The 22,401-nt window shown below is 39.2% G+C and overlaps 2 protein-coding genes across 2 annotated transcripts; one reads left to right on the forward strand and one right to left on the reverse strand.

Annotated features, from left to right (window-relative positions):
• The first annotated feature begins 208 nt into the window (after positions 1-208).
• On the forward strand, positions 209-7,455 carry LOC146362438 (kallikrein-8-like). Its single transcript, XM_084920140.1, has 6 exons — positions 209-275; positions 4,315-4,537; positions 4,698-4,908; positions 6,338-6,458; positions 6,724-6,881; positions 6,974-7,455. The coding sequence occupies exons 1-6, from the start codon at positions 209-211 to the stop codon at positions 7,127-7,129; spliced, it is 936 nt and encodes a 311-aa protein (XP_084776266.1). The 3' UTR covers positions 7,130-7,455.
• A 2,219-nt stretch (positions 7,456-9,674) lies between these two features.
• On the reverse strand, positions 9,675-12,969 carry LOC146362439 (uncharacterized). Its single transcript, XM_084920088.1, has 3 exons — positions 12,726-12,969; positions 10,019-11,379; positions 9,675-9,788 (listed from the first exon to the last, which is right to left on the reverse strand). The coding sequence occupies exons 1-2, from the start codon at positions 12,775-12,777 to the stop codon at positions 10,532-10,534; spliced, it is 900 nt and encodes a 299-aa protein (XP_084776214.1). The 5' UTR covers positions 12,778-12,969; the 3' UTR covers positions 9,675-9,788; positions 10,019-10,531.
• Positions 12,970-22,401: the final 9,432 nt, after the last annotated feature.

Below are 22,401 nucleotides of genomic sequence, written 5' to 3' on the forward strand. Positions count from 1 at the left end.
TTTAACTTTAATTATTAAGAGATGAAAATGCTATATATTACAAATTGAATAATCTAATAACTGTAAAACAGCCAAAAATTCCCCTTTCCACGAAAGAACAGCAGCACACACAGCTGCATACAGTGTAGGAGTGATGGAGTTTTTAGAGTGTCAGCAGATGGCGATAGAGGGCTTGTGCAGTAGTGGTTTTTGATATGATATGGGCGACATGGGCGGTTGCCCAGGGCAGCATCGTGGTGAGGGCGGCATTACGGGCATCGGCAAAGAAAAAAAAGGTGAGTGTTACTAACCCTCTGGGGTCCACGGACACGCTGCACCTCCAAATCACATGACTGATTTAAGCTCACATAACAACAAGCTGCAGCCACGCTGAGTCTTTCAGCCCGTGTTGAAAGTTCAGACTTCAAAGTTAACACGTGAGATTTGGTTGTTTAGGAAGAGGGGAAAGTTTTGGGAGTGACGATAACGGTGTTCCAGATTAACTGGCGTTGCAGATCAACTGGCGTTGGTCAAACAGATGTGTGGTAGACTTGCTTTTCAGGAGCCGCTACCAACAAAACAGCAAATAGCCTACAGCCAGATTAACTTTTGACACACATCTGCACCTGGCTCTATTGCCACGTTTGAATTCATTTCATGCACAATACATCTGGAACTTTCAGTGTTTTCCGTTCTTTCAAAAAAAACAAAACAACCTTCAACTACATGACATGCAATTGTGTATTTTCACCTTATCATACACTTGAAGTTTTACAAATCCCCACTCCTTTTGTGTATATCATTTCACAGCAAAAAGAAAATAAATACCTATTTCACAAATATATGATACATTAATATTTGATCAGTGTTCTCACAACACATTCTGTCAGCATAGTCAGCATTTATATGTATATCCTCATTCTGGCATATGTTTTCAAAGACCTTTCCCAGCTATGCCATGCCTGTGGTGAGAGAAGTTCAGGTGCAGAAACCGATGAGTGTGTAAAATAACCAAATCAATACCAGAGCCTGAAGCACTCTGAATGGGTTACTTCAATATTGCTGGGTGACATGTCAGTGTGATGCACCAACAGAAAAATTATAGTTGAGGTAACCTGTGTGCCTCTGCACTTTAAAGACACTGAAGCAACTAAGGGACGCATGGAAACATTGAGTGATCCATAGACTTCTGCACAAAAATCTGCAGTATCTGCACATTTAAACATGTTTAGTTGCTTCACTCAACAGCCTGACTTTAGATGCATGACTGTGACAATCTAATTTTTCTTACAGATTGAATGCACCTTCTGCGGAAGGTGGTACCACACAGTGTGCGTGGACTTCCCCTGTACGGAAGGCGACTACAAATGTTGTGCATGCTAAATAAACAGAAACAAATGATCCCTGTTGTCTTTGCTTAATGATTGGTTTTAGTCCTGACAATCCACTTTGCTGGCATCGTATCTTTCAACATGTTTGTGGGTCGATTTGAATGATCCAGATGTAAGTGCAGCCACTCAGCCTCTACTGCAGATGTGTCACAAGTTAATCTAGTAGTAGGCTATGGCACTTGGCCACAGGTGGCAGTAGTGGACTGACCTCCATTTGAGACTGCTCCAGCTGCTATGTGACAGTCAGTAGATCTGCTACAAATTGCAGATCATATGCAAGTTTTGGAAATTACATTATAAATATTCCTAACTTAGCTTTAAAACCAAGAAATTCTAACTCTCCCCCACACTCAAAAACAGATGACAAACCAACTGACACACCTGAATCACTCACTTTCTTAAATGCACTCACTCTCACTGGCTCTGTTTATTACTAATCACTGTGTAACTGCTGTAAATTCACAGTAACTGCCATCTCCTTACAAATGTTTATTATATTAACCACACTTATACAGACTGTATATAACTACCAACCAGGGCTGGAGTGGGACAAAAAATCAGCCCGGGCATTTTGACTAGTGACATGGTATTAAAGGAAAAGCCATAAAGCCTTTATAATAAACTTAAACCTACACCATCCTCCCTATTCTGGTATTCTAAACAGTACTTAGCAAAAATATAAAACAACCTAATTTATACTTACATATACCTAACTAATAGGGTTGCCAACTCCCAGCAAAAAAAGAAAAGAAGAAAAATAGGGAACCACTCCCGTACCCTCTACCTCAAGATGCTTAACTGACAAAACCGATTTTAATTTAATGCACGTATAAAACAAATGCACAGAAATCAATTATTTTTCTCAAGTAATTAAATAGATTCAACATCTTTCTTCAACAGAATTGCAGACTGCACAGATGGTACCTTCCCAAAGGGTAGGTACCATGTAGGGTATATACTAGACTTAATATTTACTGAATACAATAATGGATTTCTATACATTTTACATCAGATGAAAACTTTGGTTGTAAGATTCAGATAATTATTTATTAAAAGCGAGACATTTTTAAATGAGAATAAGAAATAAAAGTATTTCTTTGTGCCCCCCTTTCCCTGTTAATGCCCTACCTGCCCCCCTGGCAAAACTTTGCTAGACCCGCCCCTGCACAGTTACCAGCTGTCAGCTACATAGAAAAGGATCCTGGTGTTATTTGTCTCTCAGAAACAGTTCATAACTCCCCTTCAACTCATTCATGTCACCTAAAAGGTAAACCTGTTTCTCCATCACCTGCTCAGATCTGATGATTCAGTAAGGACATCTCCTGGTTTCATCTTCATGTTTCCCTCTCACCACATATCCAAACCGATATCATGACCAGCAGCTTTTACAGCTGTGGCTCCAGCAAACATCAGCTGATCCTAGAAAGTAATATTAAATAAATCCTAACAACAGCTGATCCACCTTAAACGTGCTGCTGTTGTTTAGCGCGACATCCGCCGGTTTCCTCTTTCTGGCGCAGAGAGAAACTGATCATTGATCAGTTTCATGATTGAATTAGCAACTTTCTAGCAGTAGTACGTGAAGTAGTACGGGACAAATCACGTTCCTTTTCACCTCAACTTTAAAGTCCAACCTCCTCGGCTGTAATTGGTCCAGCCCAGAGTCATTCATGACCAACTGGCCAATCCACCACCGTTCATTTATACCGTTAAAAAAAGAAAAGAAACAAACCCCCATCAGCCCATAAAAACGAAAAATCATGAGCGGCCCACCGGGCAAATGATGCCCGATGGCCAGTCCAGCCCTGTCTGTTGTCTTTGTACTATCAGAATAATGATTACAGTTTCAATCATTTTTAAATTACACATATGTTTCATAAGCAGTGGGAGCAGGTGGACTGAAAGACACAACTCTGGTGTAAAAGTCCACATCTTTATTTATCATACATCAATGTAAATGCTCAATGCAGGGGTCTCCTTGTGGTGATGTCAGAGATCAGGTGACACTGGTGAGTACACTAATCCCTTCTGTCAGCAGGATTCTCTCCAAAAGATCTCCTCAACTTTCCAGACCGGAGTATCTGCACAAAGAAGAAGCTGCTGAACAGAGGGCACAATATGTTCTGCATTGCTTCTCAAAGTTAGCATTGGTTAGTGATCATGGCCTGTTTTAGGTTTATAAATCATTGGTTTACACCATATTCCTCTGAATTAATGTCACAAATTGACAAACTGACAGTGAGATACAGTGAAGCGTGTAGAACATGTAATTCAAATCAGTGAGTGCACGAGCAGAACAAGAGCATGAAGCTGAGATCAAACTTCATTTGCTTCCATCTATAAGGTGCAGGTCACTGAGGTCTTCTGACAGAAACCTGCTGGTGGTTCCTCGTTCTAGGCTGAAAACTAAAAGAGACTAAGTGTGTCTTCAAGGCTGTTGGCTGATAATCTATGGAATGCACTAATATTACATTTGATCTCTGCGGTCTGAACATTTGAAAGAGCAGCTCTACTTATTTGTACAGGCTTGATTTTAGGTAGTGGATATTGTTATTGTCTTTTAATGTTTGTATTTACTTTTTGTTGATTATTATTGTGAAGCACTTTCTCTGTAGAAACATTTTACCTTCATTTCCCTTCTGTCACTTTATGAAAGCCAAAAGCAAAAAGAGACGATAAGTAACTTTGCATAAATGTGTGGAGCTTTGCAGCTTTGCAGTTGATAAAGCTTCATAATGACACTATGTGACTATGCAGTGTCCAATATTCAAACTGAAATGCAGTCATTAGAGGGTGAATGGCAGCAACACTATGTGTGGTGCCTCTTCTCTTTTCTCTGTGTATCAGCGAGTGTTCAGCTACAGTATCTATATTTAATGGCTCTGGTGCTCACTGCATGGTTCTGCCTTACTTCTGAGAGCAGATATTTTACAGGTACAAAGATAAACTGGCAGTGAGCTGGTGGGGTGGGGGATTCCTCTTTCAGGTGTGACGGCGAACACAGAGGTCGCTCTGCAAAAGAGAATCATTGGCGGTGATGAATGTGAGCGACAGTATCATGTACAGCTCAGAGCAGTTTATCCACATGGACCTTCCAGCTTGTGTGGAGGCTCTTTGATCAGCGACCGCTGGATTCTGACTGCAGCTCACTGTCTGAAGCCAGGAGGGTGAGGAGCTCAGAGCAGCAACTAAAACTTGTGAACCCAAGGAATGTCTAGTAGCCATGTTTTTGCTATTCAGTAAAAAGTAAAATACATTCAGACAAGATGAGAAATAGAATATGGTGACCATCAGTAATCATGTTTTATGTTTGCTGTGCATATGCAGGACCATGTTTGCAAATCTAAGTGTGCATCAAGGGGGTCCGGAACAAGAAGTGCAGATAACAGCAGATGCTGAGATCTATACAGACACCAGCACAGGCAGAGTTCATGACATCATGCTGCTGCAGCTACTAGCAGCTCTGATGTCCAACCTAAAAAACTACCTGACTGTGATGAACCTCCTAAAAGGCGAGTTGTGGATTTTTCAGCTTCAGGTTCATGTGTTCTGACAGATACTGACACGTCGTGCTAACTTCAGTTTTAGATTCAAATGATACTTTGATATTCCTGTGGCTCAAAGTTTCTTACTTTGAAGTTTTTTTCTTAAAGTTTCTTCTTGACCTGAGCTCTGTGCTGTGAAGTGAGTTCAACAAATGTATAATATATTTCCTTTATCTAATCCCAACAGTGGGAATCAGGATAAGTACTCACAGGAAGCTGCTTATCAATTCAAAGCCCTGGTTATCAAGTTAACCAGGGCTTTCAATCCTAATGGATGTGGATAAACTATACTGGCAATGCAGGTTTTAAAAAGGAAGATAAAACTGTAATATTAGAAAAATATGAAGGGTTTAAATGCATAATACAGACTGAAGGTAACAGCTGCTGCAGAAAAATCAGTGTCATGTGTGTGTGTGTGTGTGTGTGTGTGTGTGTGTGTGTGTGTGTGTGTGTGAGTGGAAAATTGCTGTAGGGTAGCTTAGTAGTAAAAGCACTATATGAATGTGCAAGCACTACAGATGCTTTGTTCAATAAGACTGGATGAAATCTATATCAATAAAGTCTAGCCCATTTGAAGACAAGCAAGAAAGACAGCAAAAATCCTGACTGACATCACGGCCTATCATTACACAGGAGAATCTGATGGATCATTAATCAAGTATTTTATTTAATTAATGTTTGAAAGACAGTTTCAGCTTTTATTCTGTCAGCTACAAACTTTCTGCTGTTTATTAGTGTAAGAGAAAATAAAACTTAATATAACAACAGAATTTAAACATAGGCTGCAAACTGAAAAATGTCTATGAAAAAATGCTATTGAAGGATTTTAGCCCCTCCCACTGTCCATGTAGTACAGTAGGAGGGTCTAAAGTTGAAAGTTTCAAGGGATCTTCCAGGAATGGTGATGCTGCTTTTCTGGACAAATGATCTCTAAGCTTGAACTTAACCAGAGGGATATAGTACAAAGAAAATTCAACGAGGTTTGGCTTACTTTGCGTTAGCTGACTTGAGAAAACGTAAAACACCAGTCAGTGTCACGCCGCCGGTTATATCAACTTCTCTTTTAAGCTGTGCTTTCTGCTTCACGCTCCGTGCCCACGCATGTAACAAGGGCTGCTATATGGCCCTTTAAAACAGGAAGTAGCATGTGCTGCAGTGAGCTTGAATGGTTTCCCAATGCGCTGAGCAAGCACAGTGCAAGCATGCTAGCCAGGTGTGGCGCATGATGATAAAGTGGTGACTAAAACTCTATAAAGGACATAACTAATATAACAGCAGGTCAGGGTTACTCTTACAATTTTCTCTGTAAGAAGTCAAAATCCTTCATATAGAACTCTGAAGTTACCTGGAGAGATGAAATCCTGCTTCATAGTACAGGCCTCAGGGCAACATTTCAAAGTTAATGTGCAAAACAATCAATAAATGTATTTGTATGTAACTGACAAAAAAAGGGAGAGAAAAGCGTCCAAACACTTCTTATGTCATTCCAGAGTTGAGATCGCAGGTTATGGTGCCACCACTGGACTAGCTAATGACAAAAGAAGTAAGATGATTTTTAACAAATTTGTTGTATTAAGAAAAAAGAAAACAAACCATCCAAACTGTTACTTTATTAGTAAAGAGATGTTGCAGATATTTGTACTGAAATTGTATTTTGCTTCATTTCTAATGTGTTCAAAGTAAAAACAAGCTTTTCCTGTGAGCTCAGACTATTTTATTTCTTTCTGCTGCATTTCTGCATAAAATACAAATCTGTATCATTTTTTTAAAAAGTGCTTTAAGCTGAACTAATTGTCCCTTTTTTCTAGAACCTGGTAAATCACCCTCTCTTCACTGTGCAGAGACTGAGGTTGTCAGCTGTACAGAGCTCAATGATATTTTACAGAAAAAATTCCCCGAGGTCCACCGAGTCAAGAGCTATCAACACTGGTTCTGTGGACAAAGTCCTGGGAAAGATATATGTCGAGTGAGTTTGCATGAGCTCACAGCTGCATTTATTAAACATTCAAAATACAGAAAGATTTTATAAAACTGGGAAACTGTATTTCTGTCTTGCAGGGAAACTCTGGTGGAGGAGTGGTTCATAATGGCAGGATTTATGGGGTCTCTTCTTTTGTGGGAGATCCGGACTTTGTATGCAGAGCACCAGCTGCCTTCATGGACCTCTGTGATCCTGAGTATGCAGATTGGATCAGGAAAACTATCAACCCATAAAAAGCTGTGGATAACTGTAAACAAGCTGAAATAAATAATCTTTTAGAGTTTAGCTTTGGTTTCTTTTATTCTGTTTGATAAAAGCAGTAGAGGATTTCAGAATTTCTGTGTTATTTACCAAAAGAAGTTTTTTCAGCTGCACCCACACACACAGCAAAATCTCCAGTGTTAAATTAACACTAGAGAGTGTCTATATGGGTCCACTCCTCTGAGTGTTAAATACAACACTGTTGAGTGTTAAATTAACACTTTTGACAGTGTTATATGTTTAAAAGTAACCTAGTCAGTTTTGAAGATTAACAAAGACTAACACTGAGCAGTGCTGATTTTCTAACACTGGAAAATAACTCAAAATGTTAGAAATATTCCAGTTTTAAAGATAATGATGATATGGTGTCCCTGTTTCAAATGCAGTTTTAAAGATAATGATGATATGGTGTCCCTGTTTCAAATGCAGTTTTAAAGATAATGATGATATGGTGTCCCATCTTCCTGATGAAGCCCTACCTGACTCCTTTCACTGCTAAAGCAAGAATGGTGCCACAGCTCATTGAAACAATACTTCATTTCATCAGAATCATCAAATGATTCTGTTAAAAACAACCGCCCAGTGTACTTGCATGGCTTTAGTATGTGAAAGAATGAACCAATAAAAATGTGAAAAGAATGGATTTGTTGATTTTACAGGGATATGCTAAAATACTTTGAACTCATTTGTTTGTACCCATAAAGAGACCACCAGTCCTTGCATTATGACCATATTTCAAAGTTAGTGTTTAATAAGACATTATTAACTTTCAAAGCCTTTATTGAGAAAACTGAATTGAAATTCCAAGATACACATCTAGACATTATATGTATCAATTTCATACTATGTTTGCACCTCTGAAGCCCAACTGATCCCCCATGACTGCATTTAATATCGATCATTTATATGAGATGAGCAAAGTCTGTGTATCAAAAAGTTTCTGACAATATTGCTGGACATAATTGAGCTATTGATGTAAAAGTGCCTGGTTGTGTTGCACTGACCCTATGTTACTAAATATAGGCTGTCATATATTAACTGTTCCTCTACGTTCCTCAATGAATGCAGCCATTATTACAGACCTGAAAACAGGAAGGAAAGAATCACAAGAGTGATTTTGTGTTGTTATCTCACAGAGTAGTTTAATGCAATGAGGAGAATGTGCGAAAGCCCCCTAGTGGAGATTGGAGACACTACCAATCGATCCCAGAAACTAGCCGATTAGTATTGTACAGATCGCAGTTCTCGTGAATAAAATGACAACCATTGATGCAACATGAAAAATAATAACTTTTAAACTATTTTCATATCTTATTTACATTGTCTTTATGCTTATGTCAACTAAGATGAATGTGCATTAACTGTATTACTTTTTACTTTCAGTTGTGAACCCTTTTTATATATAAGAATAAGAATATCACATGACTGTGGCCTTGTGTTATACCCTCTCTGCTGCAGTGATGCTGCAGACAAACACAAACATCGTGATTAGACATTCAAGAAGAGCCTCTTAAAGATGAAGGTCTGTGTCTCTTGACCTAAACACATAATCCAGTTAAATCTGATTTATGTTCATTAATGCCCCTCACACTGTAACTTAAAGTAATAAATCGGTCACTCATTAATTACAGAAGTACGTCTGTGAGCATAAAGATGTAAGCCTTGGACCATCAGGATAAAATGCGGTTGGGAAACTTAACAAGCTTTGATAAAACGTCATCAGTTGCTCAAGCAAGACCTCAAAACCTTCGATCACCACGGGTGGTTAGCAGCCTGTGGTTGGACCATGCAGCCTAACAACATGCAGTAAATTGCAGGTTAAAGCAGTCTGCTTACACATTGTTAAACGAGGGAAGGGAACTAAAGTGGCTGTCACATTACCCTTTTGTCCCATTTCATCCCAGGACTCGATTAAATTGCTGCTCACTTTCTACAGTACTTAAAACTGATCAGTAGGACCTGAAACTGCAAACATTCAAACATTCAGGCCAACAATCTCCTGCTTATAAACAGCAGATCATTTGTGTCAGTGTCAGGATGGTTTATATTTGAGCTTTTAGTTCACACAGAACAATTTTTCTTCATTTTTTTAATGATTACCAAAGTCTGTGAATCCCCAAATTGTTCAGTTGTTCTTTTTTGCTCCCCATGAGGTCACTTTCAGCATGTGACAAAAACAACACCCCACTGTACACACTCGGGCCACCAGCAACTTTCTAAATCCTCAATAAAAAGCTGACAGGTTGCAATGATGTTCCAAATAATTCATTAAAAAAACAACTAAATACACAGAAAATGTTATGAAAATTGGTTTATTTTATATCTACTACTTTGAAATGATGCAATAAAAATATGTATAAAACATCACAAACTGTAATATTTTACAAATGCTTACGTCCTGCTGATGCAATGGAGACATCTTCCAGTGACAGTCTTCATCTGTGTGTGTGTGTGTGAGGAGGATCCTAAACCCACCGATACAGAAGTGCATGTTCACAACTCCCTCTGTGCAGGCGGGGTCAGGACCCTCCTCACCCTGGGTGAGGAGGGGTGGTGCTGTGGCCAGTCAGGTATGAAGTGCTGAGAGTGGATCTTTGGTCCTCTGTGCAGCTCTGTCCACTCTCAGCTTCCCTGCAAAGCAATAACACAAGAAAGACGTCATTTTAACACAAAACAGCATTTTCATTGTTGGTAGCTGCAGTATGTTGTTAAAAAGCAATTTTAAACCCAACGTATACACATGAAAAATATAAATAAACCTAAACCTACAGTGCTGCTGACATAGGATGATGATTTATACCAACTATTGGAAGAATTTCGTCTTCAAGACAGTTTGTTGTCAATGTGAGGTGATAACTTACATAGTTGGAACACAGCACCACTCTCCCGTTTTTCACTTGGTCATCCATCCTTCTCATCGGGTTGGTCGGGGTAAGGCTGTCTTCTGGGTGGGGTGTTAGCTCCATCTTGGACGTTGAGTGTCTGAAGTGTTGAATTCTTAGCCGCAGGCTATACCTTATGTAAAAACAAGAGACTACAGTCAGTTCACTGCATCATTTTTAAACCTTTTCTACTTATTTGTGTTGACATTAAGTACAGACTTACCTTTGTCCTGCATGGTGAATTAGGGCTTGGGAAAAACATATATTATTCATTTAAAAAGTTACCTGTGATATTAAGAAAAATGGAAGTAATAACAACTAAAAAAGAAAAAAGAATACATTTCACATGTGCGAGTCAGATGTTCTGTGTTACAAACAGGCTTAACTTAAACATTACAAAGTTAATTAAAAAGTAAAAGATATTTACAAACACTGCAAAACACAAAGGCCAACTTAAGTGTTACAAAGTTTAAAAACACGTTCTAACATAAACTAATCAGAGTCACTGTCATCAAGGGAAAGGCTAAAAAGCCTCTCCCAGAAACATCTGACTCCAAAACAACCTGAGGATGTTGAAGGGGCATCAAACTGGTCACTTACCTTGCACCTCTTTGCACTTACCTCTTCGGTGCAGATGTCTTCTCTGCTTCTCTTTTCTGAGGAAGGAGCAGCAGAGGGAGCAGCTGAGGAAGGAGCAGCAGAGGGAGCAGCAGAGGGAGCAGCTGAGGATGGAGCAGCAGAGGGAGCAGCAGAGAGAGCAGCAGAGGGAGCAGCAGAGAGAGCAGCTGAGGAAGAAGCAGCAGAGGGAGCAGCTAAGAAAGGAGCAGCAGAGGAAGGAGCAGCTGAGAAAGCAGATGAGGAAGGAGCAGCAGAGGGAGCAGCTGAGGGAGGAGCAGCTGGCGGATCACCAACTGGGGCAACAACTCGAGGGAAGAGTGGGGCGTTGGCCTGGCCGAAAGGCGGCATGGCGATAGGGGCAGCACCTGGAGCAATAGGATGTTGCCAATCGTGCCAAAACGGCTCTGGAGGGTGCTCCCGGATGAGAGGGGAATCATCCCTCTCATCCATGGTGTCATACCCCGAGTCATCGCTAAGCCAATCCCCCCACTCTTCTGAGTCGTTCCAGTCAGATGAATTGTCAGACTGTTCACTCACCTCTTCATCGTCTACAGGTAGGTAGGGGGGGTACTCACCTTGCTGTTCACCGTCATCAGCATCTGGTGCTTCATGAGAAGAGGGTGAGGGTGAGAGAGGGAAAGAATACTCACCATACTCACCTTCGCTGATACGCTGGGTATCAGTGTCCTGAGCAGGGCGTTCAACCACATAGTCAAGACGCCCTGTGAAGAAACAATTTTTAAAATAACATTAGGAATGTAATAGACACCCAGTGTTAAAGCAACAGACCTACATCTGTTAGTTTGAGCAGAGGATGAGAGAAAAGCATTTTATGTCGGACTGAATGACACTTCTACTTGTTCAATCTTTAAGTGAAGTTTTTTAATAGAAGACCACCAAACTTCCACCAAGGCAGCTCACTCTGTGTACTTTTAAGGTGACACTATATTGACACTATATATGACACTGTATTTTGTGTACATTCAATTTGTTTTATTTGTTCTTTGTAAGCCTTTATGCAAACACTATGTTGGAATAGGTAATGGATAATAGGTATTGATTTGTAAATAGCCGGACATGAGTAACTTATTATATAAATATACTACAGTAAATTTATAACTAACCATGCAGCTCATTCTCCTGTTTTATTTACAATTCACGATGTCATACATTTTGAAAAAAGCTCATAGGTTAAATATGTGGATGCAAACCATAATGTAACATTTAGACCACATGTACCAATCTCATGTCCTAAATATAAAAAATGTCTTTTTTTAAAATAAAAACACAACCTCCTTGGCAAGAGTAAAAATTGCACACACACAAAGCTCTGCAGGTATGTCTGAAAATGATGGTCAAGTGAAAAACAAACAAACAAACAAACAAACAGAAACTCTTAACTCAGAATCCACATTTTTAGAAATGTGCACAAGGACTGTATCTGCCATAAGGACAGATACATCTAATCTGTGGTAAACATGCTATCCCTGTGTAAATATCCCTGTGTACAATTTCTCTCTCTGCTATCTAATAAGGTTAAAAGCATTACCGTAATAGAAGATAGGTCTTAATACCATTATTACTACTGTTTTCATATTCTTTTGATATTATTTTATTTTTATCTTTGTGTTTTGCAGCAGAGAAAAAATATAGTTTATGCCAATAAAGCCTTTGATCCGGAGAAGAAAAGGATGTTAGGAGGGGACCTGGATCTGTGTGTTTACACCTGCGTGTTCTGACGCCATGACATCTTGAAGATGCCATTACCATGGAAACTGATTTTTGGGCATTTTACAAATTTTAGTCCATTAAGCTATTTTTAACCATTTCATTTTAAAGAAAAGTGTCAAATTTGAAGCCTTCAAATCAAAGTAACACCTTTTTTTTCATATTCATACACCAGTCGTTAATAATTTCCACACCTCTCCCGGAAAATTTAAAGCATACAAACAATTTACGGGAAACAATCTTGGAATACACATATTTGATCACGTTAAAACTTGATATTCACACTGGAACTTGTTAAATTATTACAGTCATTTAAATTTAAAGAAACTTTCAAACGTACCTGCAGCGAAGTCCAGGTGACTGTCGAGGAGTCCAGGTCCACGGCGAGCCATCTTCAAACTTGAAAAACAAAAACAAGTACAAACGATCCACAGATGAAGTACTTGTTGTCACTTTCAAGTAATATCCGCTTTCAGTCAAATGTTTGCAAAACTTAGCTTTCCACAGGCTGAGGTTGGAGCAGGTCGAAACAAGTCCACGAGCAAGTGTAAACGGACGATTGGAACCTTGTGCAGCATTTATATACCCTCAGCGGCCATGGTTACGGTTGTCAACATGCGTGTACACGTGCACGTGATAGAACTATATGAAAGGAGCTCACCGCAGTGTAATTTACAGTTAATTTAATAATAACAATAATAATAATAATAATAATAATGGATTGGATTTTATATAGCGCTTTTCAAGGCACCCAAAGCGCTTTACAATACCACTATTCATTCACTGTCACATTCACACACTGGTGGAGGCAAGCTACAGTTGTAGCCACAGCTGCCCTGGGGCAGACTGTAGAAAACATGGACGACGCGACAGCTCCCCAAAAATGAAGCCAAAACGTCTCTATCGCCCCCTGGTGTCTGGCTGCAGTATAGGTCATAAACCCCGCCTCCTCCATGTTAGCGGATGGGACTGGGGTCAGACTAAAATAAATTAATTCTCCTTAGATTATTTTTTTCCAAAGATTCTTTCTTTTGTTTTCAATAGTTCTCATCACGCTGATTGATGTTCAAGGGGTCTCCTTTCCCATAAGTTTGATTCTAATTCCTACCACGGTGATGTTAAATTGGGGTGAAACGTCATCATAAGAGCTTTGACTGACAGCTGCAGTCACGGAGAAACTTGCGTATCTCTGTTCGCGAATAGCAGATAGAGCGTAGGCTCTGAGAAGACGCCCAGCGTTTACGCAACGAAAACACGACCGAGTGTTTTAACCTGGCAGCCTGAGGTGTTCTTCAGTAAACTGGACTACCCGACAGAAGGACCCGAGGCCCCGCTGCACTTTTTCGGTAAGTTAAACGTGTTTGTAAGCTAATCCGTAACTACCGTCCTTAGCTAGCTCCTGAGACCTAGCTAGCTAAAATGAGCACTCGGCTGTCAGGGTTCGTTTAGCTGTGCAGGTGAATGAATTTACTAAAGAAATCAAGAGAAACGCCCCGGGCTGCTCAGTCACTAATTACTGTTACTGTACTTTTATTACAAGTATTATACTGTAAAAGCAACAGGCGGCACCCTGCTTCAGCTCCTGTGCAGAGCTGAATATTAAATATGTCCAAATAACAGCATGTTTTCAGTCTCTTGCCACATCTGTAAAGACAGTAACAATTTTTTTAAAAGCTTGTACTTCAGTAACTCCTCATTAATCAGGAAGTATGGATTAAAGTACTGTAGTGTACTGTAATACTGACAAAAATGTAAGAGAAGAACTTCAGATCCTGAGTGTGTGAGGACAGAAGAATCAGCTTTATTTCAATATTGAGGGATAAAATTTATATTTGAGTTTGATGGTTCTGTTCTCTTTGTGAATACAGGAGCTGCCCTCAGATTCAGACCTCAGCCCCATCGAGTGACAGCAGACAGATCATCCAACATGTTCACATGTTAACTGCAAAATAAACTGATGAAAACAGTACAAAGGTTAAAGTACCACACGTGCTGTAGTGAAAGCTGCAGCTGTTTTATTGATAAAGTTAAAGACAAAAAAACAAAAGGATTAATCACTCATGTAACTGTGTCACTATATATCAGCATAAACAGGACCTCAGTTTGGTGTTTCACAAAGCTGCTGATCTCAGACCTGCACAGCTTCCGTTTTAAACACTTGATGTACTCAGCTGCATGAAGAGCATATGAGATTTTCTCTAACACAATTAAATAAAACCTGATGAAGGTCAAAGGTCGTCACTTGTATGTTGAACTACAAACTTGTCATCTGGAATTTTTTCACAGTTTTTTTACACATAGTGTGTTATTTACCATAAAGTGATTCAGAGTTATTCATACCAGAGTAACCAGAGAGGATCACATATTTTTAAATATATAACTTTCTACAGGACTGAATATAATATCTTTATGTTAAAGTCCGGAGCCTCTGGGGAGTATCTGAGTATTTATAACATTACACAAACCAAAGGTCTCATCACAGTGTTGATGAAATGCTGGGTTTATCCATCTCCTGGGGCGAGCCTACGGAGGAGTGCTGAAGATTTCCCTGTGAGGGAGCTGCTGGTGAAGATCATGAGTCCTGCTTGATCAATGCCATGAGCTTCAGTCTTCCTGGTGTTTCTTAAATGATGCCTCTTACAGCGGGTCAGTCAATTGGATGAGTGACGAAACGTTTTTCCCACAAAATGTAAAGTCCAGATGAACAGAATCAACTTTTGGAGATAGTATATAGCTCATGCTAATATCACATCTTCACATTTTTCTTTTTAGAGGTAACAATAACTTTGCATTCTCACTACTCACTATGCTCTAAAACAGGTATATGTTAGCAATGACAACATTTAACAAATGTTTTTAAAATTCTAGCCGTGCTAATTAGCCTTAGGATTGGTTGAGGTCTGTGCAAGCCTTTGGAACAAAATCAGTCTTGTAAAGCTCACTATTTTCCAGGTGAGCCTATAGCACATTTGTTAAAGTCAGTCTGGATTGTACAGCTTCTAATCAGAAATAATTAAAGTTTGTTTCTTTTTTTCTGCTCATTAATCTTTTTCTGTAAACAGTATAGCTGAAAAGTCTTAAATAACTCATGTTAAAATGTTGTAGGGCTGTAGAATGGGGTGATGTTAACAATCCATTAAAATTTGTGGTCTTCAAGGTCAACTTTATGATTTATTGGTTGAAAATTGACAAAAAGCTTTAGAACTTAGAAACTATCATTCCTACAACTGTGCTGTGTATATGTCATAACATATAGCAGGTACCTATAAAGGTAACTGACCTTTGACCTCTCCTTTAAGAAGGTACATGTAATGTCCACAGTGATTAGACATACTTAATAAAACAGTGTGGGGCACAGAGTATTTTTGTGCATCAGTGTGGAACATGTCAGTAACACTGAGGGTTACACACACTTTGCCAGGTGCACCTGTTCACAAATCTCTAGTGAACCAATCAGACCTCAGCAAATTAAAGTATTTAAGCATACAGACATGTTCATGATGACCTGCTGAAGGTCAAACCAAGTATCAGAATGGGGGAAAGAGATTGCGTGGTTGCTGGTGCCAGATGGGCTGGTCTGAGTATTTCAGAAACTGCTCATCCAATGAGCTCACAAAATTACCTCTACAGTTTACAGACTGTAGTGGCAATCCAACCAGCAAAAGGCCACCTGAGGGAATTTGAAGTATTTCCAACTCATCCTGGTGATGAGGTCAAACACAACCAGTACTTTTAACATTTTATCAATTATTTACCAAATTAAAAAACAACTTGTGGTAACTTATTTTTAATTTTGCTGCATACAAGTTGAATGTAACTAAATCACATGCCCTTTTATCGTCCTTGAGCTTATTTCTAGTACAGCATTTAATATAAACACTGTATGTTTATTTAAAAAATAATAATGAAAAACACTCCTTGTAATACATTAAAATCAGCTCAACTTTTATTTTAAAATCCAATCCAACTTTATTTATAGTTTACTTTAAAAGCAACATGGTTGACGAAAGTGCTTTCCAGTAAAAAAAAAAGAGATAAAGTGGATCTGACAGCCGTGGACGGCGAGCCATGCACACCGGCGCCATCTTGACTCACAAACCACAGCTGACATGAGTTGGATATAAACAAAGCATATCATGTAAATAAAGTATATCAGCCAACATACTGGACACTGTTCTGCTGAACAAACACATATTATCCAATATTGTAGCTGGTGTTATTTAATAATATTTAAATATTTTCAGAATTAAAGTTTATATTTATTTGTCACACTATTTGAAACGTAATAACCTTACAATAAAACAAAGTCTCAGATTTAATTATTCTGAAACTAAGTTTAAGATTCTCATAACATGGGCCAGCACCAGACACACTGGTGGTCCTGTGCTGGCCTATGTGTGGATTACCTCTGGCAAACCAGATCTGGGTCACCAAAGGGCCGTCATTCTTTGCGGTATGTGGGCGATGTATAAGCACATTGTGTGCAGCCGCGGGCCAGTTGCAGACACACTGCTGGCCCAGAACAGTTTCAGCTCTGGCCTCAGATGTCAGCCTAACGTGTACCTTAATCGAGCCTTGTAATAACAACATGTGCCGGAACATAATAGTGCAGAAGTAACATGACGAAACAAACCATAATTGGGCCAGATGTGGCATGCCATCACATAGACAGTGCCATCTACACCAGGCCTGGCCCACATCTGGATTACATGTCATTTAGCATGCCAGAAGTCAGCCAGCAGTTCCAGCTTGACACCAGATCTGGGCCAGGCCTGTCTGCTATGTGGGAAGTATAAAAAGTATGGGAATGTACAACCATCATACCGCTCAGGGAGGAGACCTTGTAAAGATGCTCGCTGAAACTGGTAACACAGTGTCACTATCCACAGTAAAATGAGTGCTGTACTATCATGAGCTAAAAGGTTCCTCTTAATCTCTGGAGACATGTCCTGTGGTCTGATGAAACAAAAATGTAACTGTTCGGCTATAATGATAAACAATATATTTGGAGGAAAAAGGAGGACGCTTTGAAGCCTCAGAACACCATCCCAACTGTGAAGTATGGGGGTGGCAGCTTCACGTTGTGGGGCCGTTCTGTTGCAGAAGGGACTGGTGCACCTCACAGAATAGATGGCATCATGAGAAAAGAAATTTATGTGGAGTATCTGAAGACATCAACCAGGAAACTGAAGCTTGGGCGCAAATGGGTCTTCCAGATGGACAATGACCCCAAGCATACCTCCAAATTAGTTACAGAGTGGCTTAAGGATAATAAATCAAAGTTTTGGAGTGGCCATCACAAAGTCCTGATCTCAGTCCCGGAGAAAATTTGTGGGCGGGACGGAAAAAGCGAGTGTGAGACCTACAAACCTGAGGCAGTTACACCAGTTCTGTCAAGAGGAGTGGGCTGAGATTTCAGCAAACTATGGCAGAAAGCTTGTGGAAGGATACCTGAAGCATGTGGCCCAAGTGTACGTATACTCAGACTACGAAGAAAGTTAAAAGAAACAAAAAACAAACGAACAAAGCTCTCTTTCTTTATTTTGAATGTGTAAACAGATTCCTGTTTGCTTCCTGGATCTAGAACACCATTTAGATCATAACAGCTCCTGATCAGGATGAATTTCATTTTCAAATCAAATTTCATGTCACAGTTTCCCAATTTTGTAACATAATATTTCAAAGCTTGCTTATGGGCTTGTTTTGGAGCAGACCAATAGTCAGGCTCGTCTTCACCCTTACTGTCAGACTCTGAATTGATGGTTCTGCTATATCTCACCTGGCTGAGTGGGGACACATGTACTAAACGTTAGAGTTCTCACTGAAGGAGCTTGGGTTTGAGTCTGCCCTCGACCAATTCCTGTGTGCCATACCACCTCAGTCTCTCCTCACCTTCCTGTCTACTGTCTGGCAAAAGGCCTCATGTTCTGAAATCTCTTCCTCTCCATCATCTTTCAGTTTCTTTGAGTGGAGCTTCTTTTGCAGCTGTGACAAAATATAGAACGGTTTCAGCAACCAGGGGAGTAAAATGTGCTGCAGTGTGAGGGCGCACAGGTGTAGGTGTGGAAATTTACATATAAATATTATAGTTTACTTCATGCACAAGAAATGTAAACATTTAATCTAACCCACTTTTCATCAACTACATAACCTTTATTTGAGAGTATATTCATACATTGTGTGTATCACACACACAAACACACATCCACTAAACTCACTCGTTTTATATCTCCCCTCTCTCTGGTGAATGATGGAAGTTTGGTGGACTGTGTGGTTTGTCTGGCTGAAAGTTGTGTTTTTTTATGTGTGGCGTGTTGTGAGGCTGATGATTTAGTGTAATTGTGTATGGTGTTGTTAGTGTAGTTTATGTGGTGTTAGTGGTTTTTCCTGGATGCAGAGCAGGTCAGTATGCCGTGGACTTTTACACCACCATGTTAGGGATGCAGTAAAGTAATAAAGCTTGCGTGGAGAAGCTGCTGCAGGGGCTTCCTCAGCTGAGCTCTGAGGACAGAGCTGTCCTGGATGCTAACTTTTCTTTGGAGGAGATTAGTGCTGCTGCTGGTCCGCTGGCTCCTGCACAGGGTGGGCTGCCTGCAGACTTCTGTAAAAGGCTGAAACACTTTGTGAAATGAATCACTCACAGAGATCAGTCGTGCTGTGTACCACACAGCTCTAATGTGAACAAGAGTTTTCTCATGAGAGACTTGGTAGTTATTTGTAAATTGTACAGTTTGATGTTGGAATAATTTCTTTAGATTAAGAGAAAGTATTTGATAGGATTGACAGTCTTTTTTGTTTTTCTATTATGAGAATTTTTGCTTTTTGGAGGTGGATTTTTGTCACTTTTAGGGCTGTTGTAGCAGGCGGCTTTCTGTTTTGTAAAAGTGGATGATGGGCTGAGCTGCCCAGTATAAGTTTGGAGAGTATCTAACTGGAATGTCCTGTTTCTGGAATATATATTTATATTGGTATATTTGTTAGAAATGTAATCTTTGTTGAATGTTTTAAGAGATAAATAAGCAAAGTTATCTAGATTTATGTTGCCAGGTTTATGTTGGAGGCCTCTGCTGGTGTTGTCATTGTTTTTCTGTTTTCATTACAGATCAGAGTGATGTGGACTTTCTCAAAAGATGTTTAGATTTGTATGAGAACCTTCAGCAAAGGTGAGCTGGTGAAAAAAATATGGTGTAACAGGTTTGTTGGTGGTCATATAGAGACTTTTTTTAAGGAAAAGGAGAGTCTTGGAGGTTGCCATGGAGACTGTCTAAACCAAAAATGGATGCTGTACATACACTGATAAATGTCATTTCAGGAGTGGCCAGATTGAAATCCAGAGAAAACTATGCTAGAGGTGAAAGGTCAAAGATTGGTCATCGTGTTGAGATTTTTTTAATACCACAGACTGACAAAGAAAACTGAAATTTGTGAATTTTAAAGGTGTGCAAGATGTGCTGTGTTCAGTCACAGGGCCTTGCCTTTTTATTTCATTTGTCTTTGGTTTTGAGTTTTTATTTGTGCTCTTGTAATTATTTTGTGATAAAACTTTTTCTATTTTGAGATCAAGATTCAAGTGGAAATCTTTGTGCGTCTGTCTCTCTCCCTTGGTTTCTGTAGAGGTACAGTGTGGGGGCACCTGGATAAATGTTAAACAGAAGCGACATGTAGTGTTCCTCCACTGTCCGTTAAGGATATGAGGAAAAGAAATGGTCAAGAACAAAGTGTATGGTGTATTTATAAAAGAAAATGGCTTTTAAATTGTATACCAAAACGACCACCAGAAAGTCAACTATAACTTGTTACATAATCATCATGACTGTTGTATCAGTTTAACAGTTTATGGGTTGACTTCTTTCAGTTCATTCACTGTTTACATCATGAAGGAAAAAGAAGGCAACAGGCTGAGAAATGAAGCTGTTGTGTGTGTTTGTGGCCACACGGGGGCAGTGCTGCATAAATAGTAGAATCTCTTCCTGGACACTTTTTCTAGACCTCTTTTTAAATGACTAATAAAAACAACAACAAAATGAATTACATCAGGATCTGATATGGTTTTGTTTTTTTGTTGAGCTTTATATATTTCAGAATGCCTAGAGTTTGTTTGTTTCCCATGTTTTGTGATAAAGAACATCTCCTCTCAGACGGCTGTTGTCTCATAATGGGTCATTACCTGGTCTGATGGTGTGTTTGTTCCATTTATAAATCAAGCGATTGATTTGTGAAATGGGAGATGGCCTCTGACCTGCTGACTGGTGTCTGATCTTCTCTGCTCCCCTCAAATTTGACAACTACTCAGCTAATGTGATGGTGGACAGGAAGTCACTAAACCTGGACTCTGGAAACACATTTATAGGGATAGAAAAGTTAATGTAGATCGTTTCAGGAGATAAATAAACGATTTGGTGATTATATTAATTTAGTAAGAAAAGAATGTATGAAAAAAAGATTTTTTATCTATACACTTAAGCAACGACCAGAGTCTTAGAATTGCGCTTTCACCAGGTTTTACTTGACTGAACAACAGAACTTCTCTGTCTCCTTTATAAGGGGTCACATCCTGAGTTACACAATGAGTCTTTCAAATGTGTGCAATAACCCACTGCATGTGTAGTGACGCTGAGATTGCGTGGTCTTATTTTTATTACCCCTTGATTCCGCTGTGACCTGCTTATCAAGTCTTTTTACAAGTACATCATAATTATCTGCTCTCATGCAGACATAAGTTGAGCAATGATTTAACAAAATTTCCCATCAAAAACTTGAAGGTTTAGCTTTAAGCTTATTTGTCCAAAACAACAAAGGATAAACTGCCAGCACCTGGATTGAAATAGAACATAGTAGTGTTGGATGTAAGTAAAGGAAATACAAGTATAACTGTGACTATGGAACAAATCTCCTTCAATGTTAAACCTTAATGTTAACCTGATTGTGTTTTTTAGAAAAATCAGCCATTACAGTGTCTGTGATTGCTCCACATAGTTAGTTAACTCTGGTTGTCTGTGGGTTTGTGTCAAATTTTGAGTGAACAAAAGCATAAAACTTGTGGATGATGCAGACTGTGAAAGTTTAGTTTATTTCATGAATACATTTTTTTTTTTTACAGTCGCTAGAACAAAGTAGCGTACATTCATGATAATGTAAATACCACAACACAACATGGACAGTAAGAAGTAAACTGAATTGTCTTAGAACTTATTAGATTGTTTAAGCTTAAAAGCAACACCCAGTATTAGACTGTTTGTGTTTTAAGCCTTTTATTCAAAACTAGTATGTGTCAACACTTCTTTCTCCCAGCAGCATTATTGAAGTGACACTTTAACAACACTTTACCTGCTGATGCTTCACATCACAATCTTTATGAGGAAAAAGCTCAGATGTCTGTGCTGTCACTTGTTATGAAAATGGACAGAACCTGGGCTCAGGCTTCCTCTTCTTCTTTCCTTCCTCTTTAATAATAACCATAGATCAGTAAAATAGCCATATTTTTAAACAAATGATTGTGATAAAGAGAATTTAGATTTTTTTTCCAGTGTGCATGAACTCAAAATCTTTTGAGTTCATATCTTTTATGTTTACCAACAACTGGGGAAATCCAATGTTGATGTACCAGGTCAACTCAGCGAGCTCCTTTCTTGACCTCCCCTCTGCCGAGCGTACACACACACACACACACACACACACACACACACACACACACACACACTGTATCATCATAAATGCCATGATATCTTTTTTGTTCAAATAGTTTATTCACTTAACAAAGAGGCTTGGAAACTCAGTAAGAAGGAACAAAAATAGTTTAAGGACACTTTCTCAAATAAAGAGGATTTCATCATCTTTCTGTTCATAATACAGGCTAAATAAAAGAAGAGATACATCAGAAACAAATCAGTAGATCCAGAAATTATAGAGGCAAACTCTTTTCAGCTATAGAGGTACACTTCATGAACACAGCAAATTCAAAAGTGTTAAATGTTTTGGTGTTAGTAGTCTTCTTGCAAAAGTAGAGTTAATTTTAC

The sequence above is a fragment of the Perissodus microlepis genome, chromosome 22 (assembly GCF_051167445.1).
Source record: "Perissodus microlepis isolate ML-2025 ecotype Zambia chromosome 22, ASM5116744v1, whole genome shotgun sequence".
NCBI classification, from domain to species: domain Eukaryota; kingdom Metazoa; phylum Chordata; class Actinopteri; order Cichliformes; family Cichlidae; genus Perissodus; species Perissodus microlepis.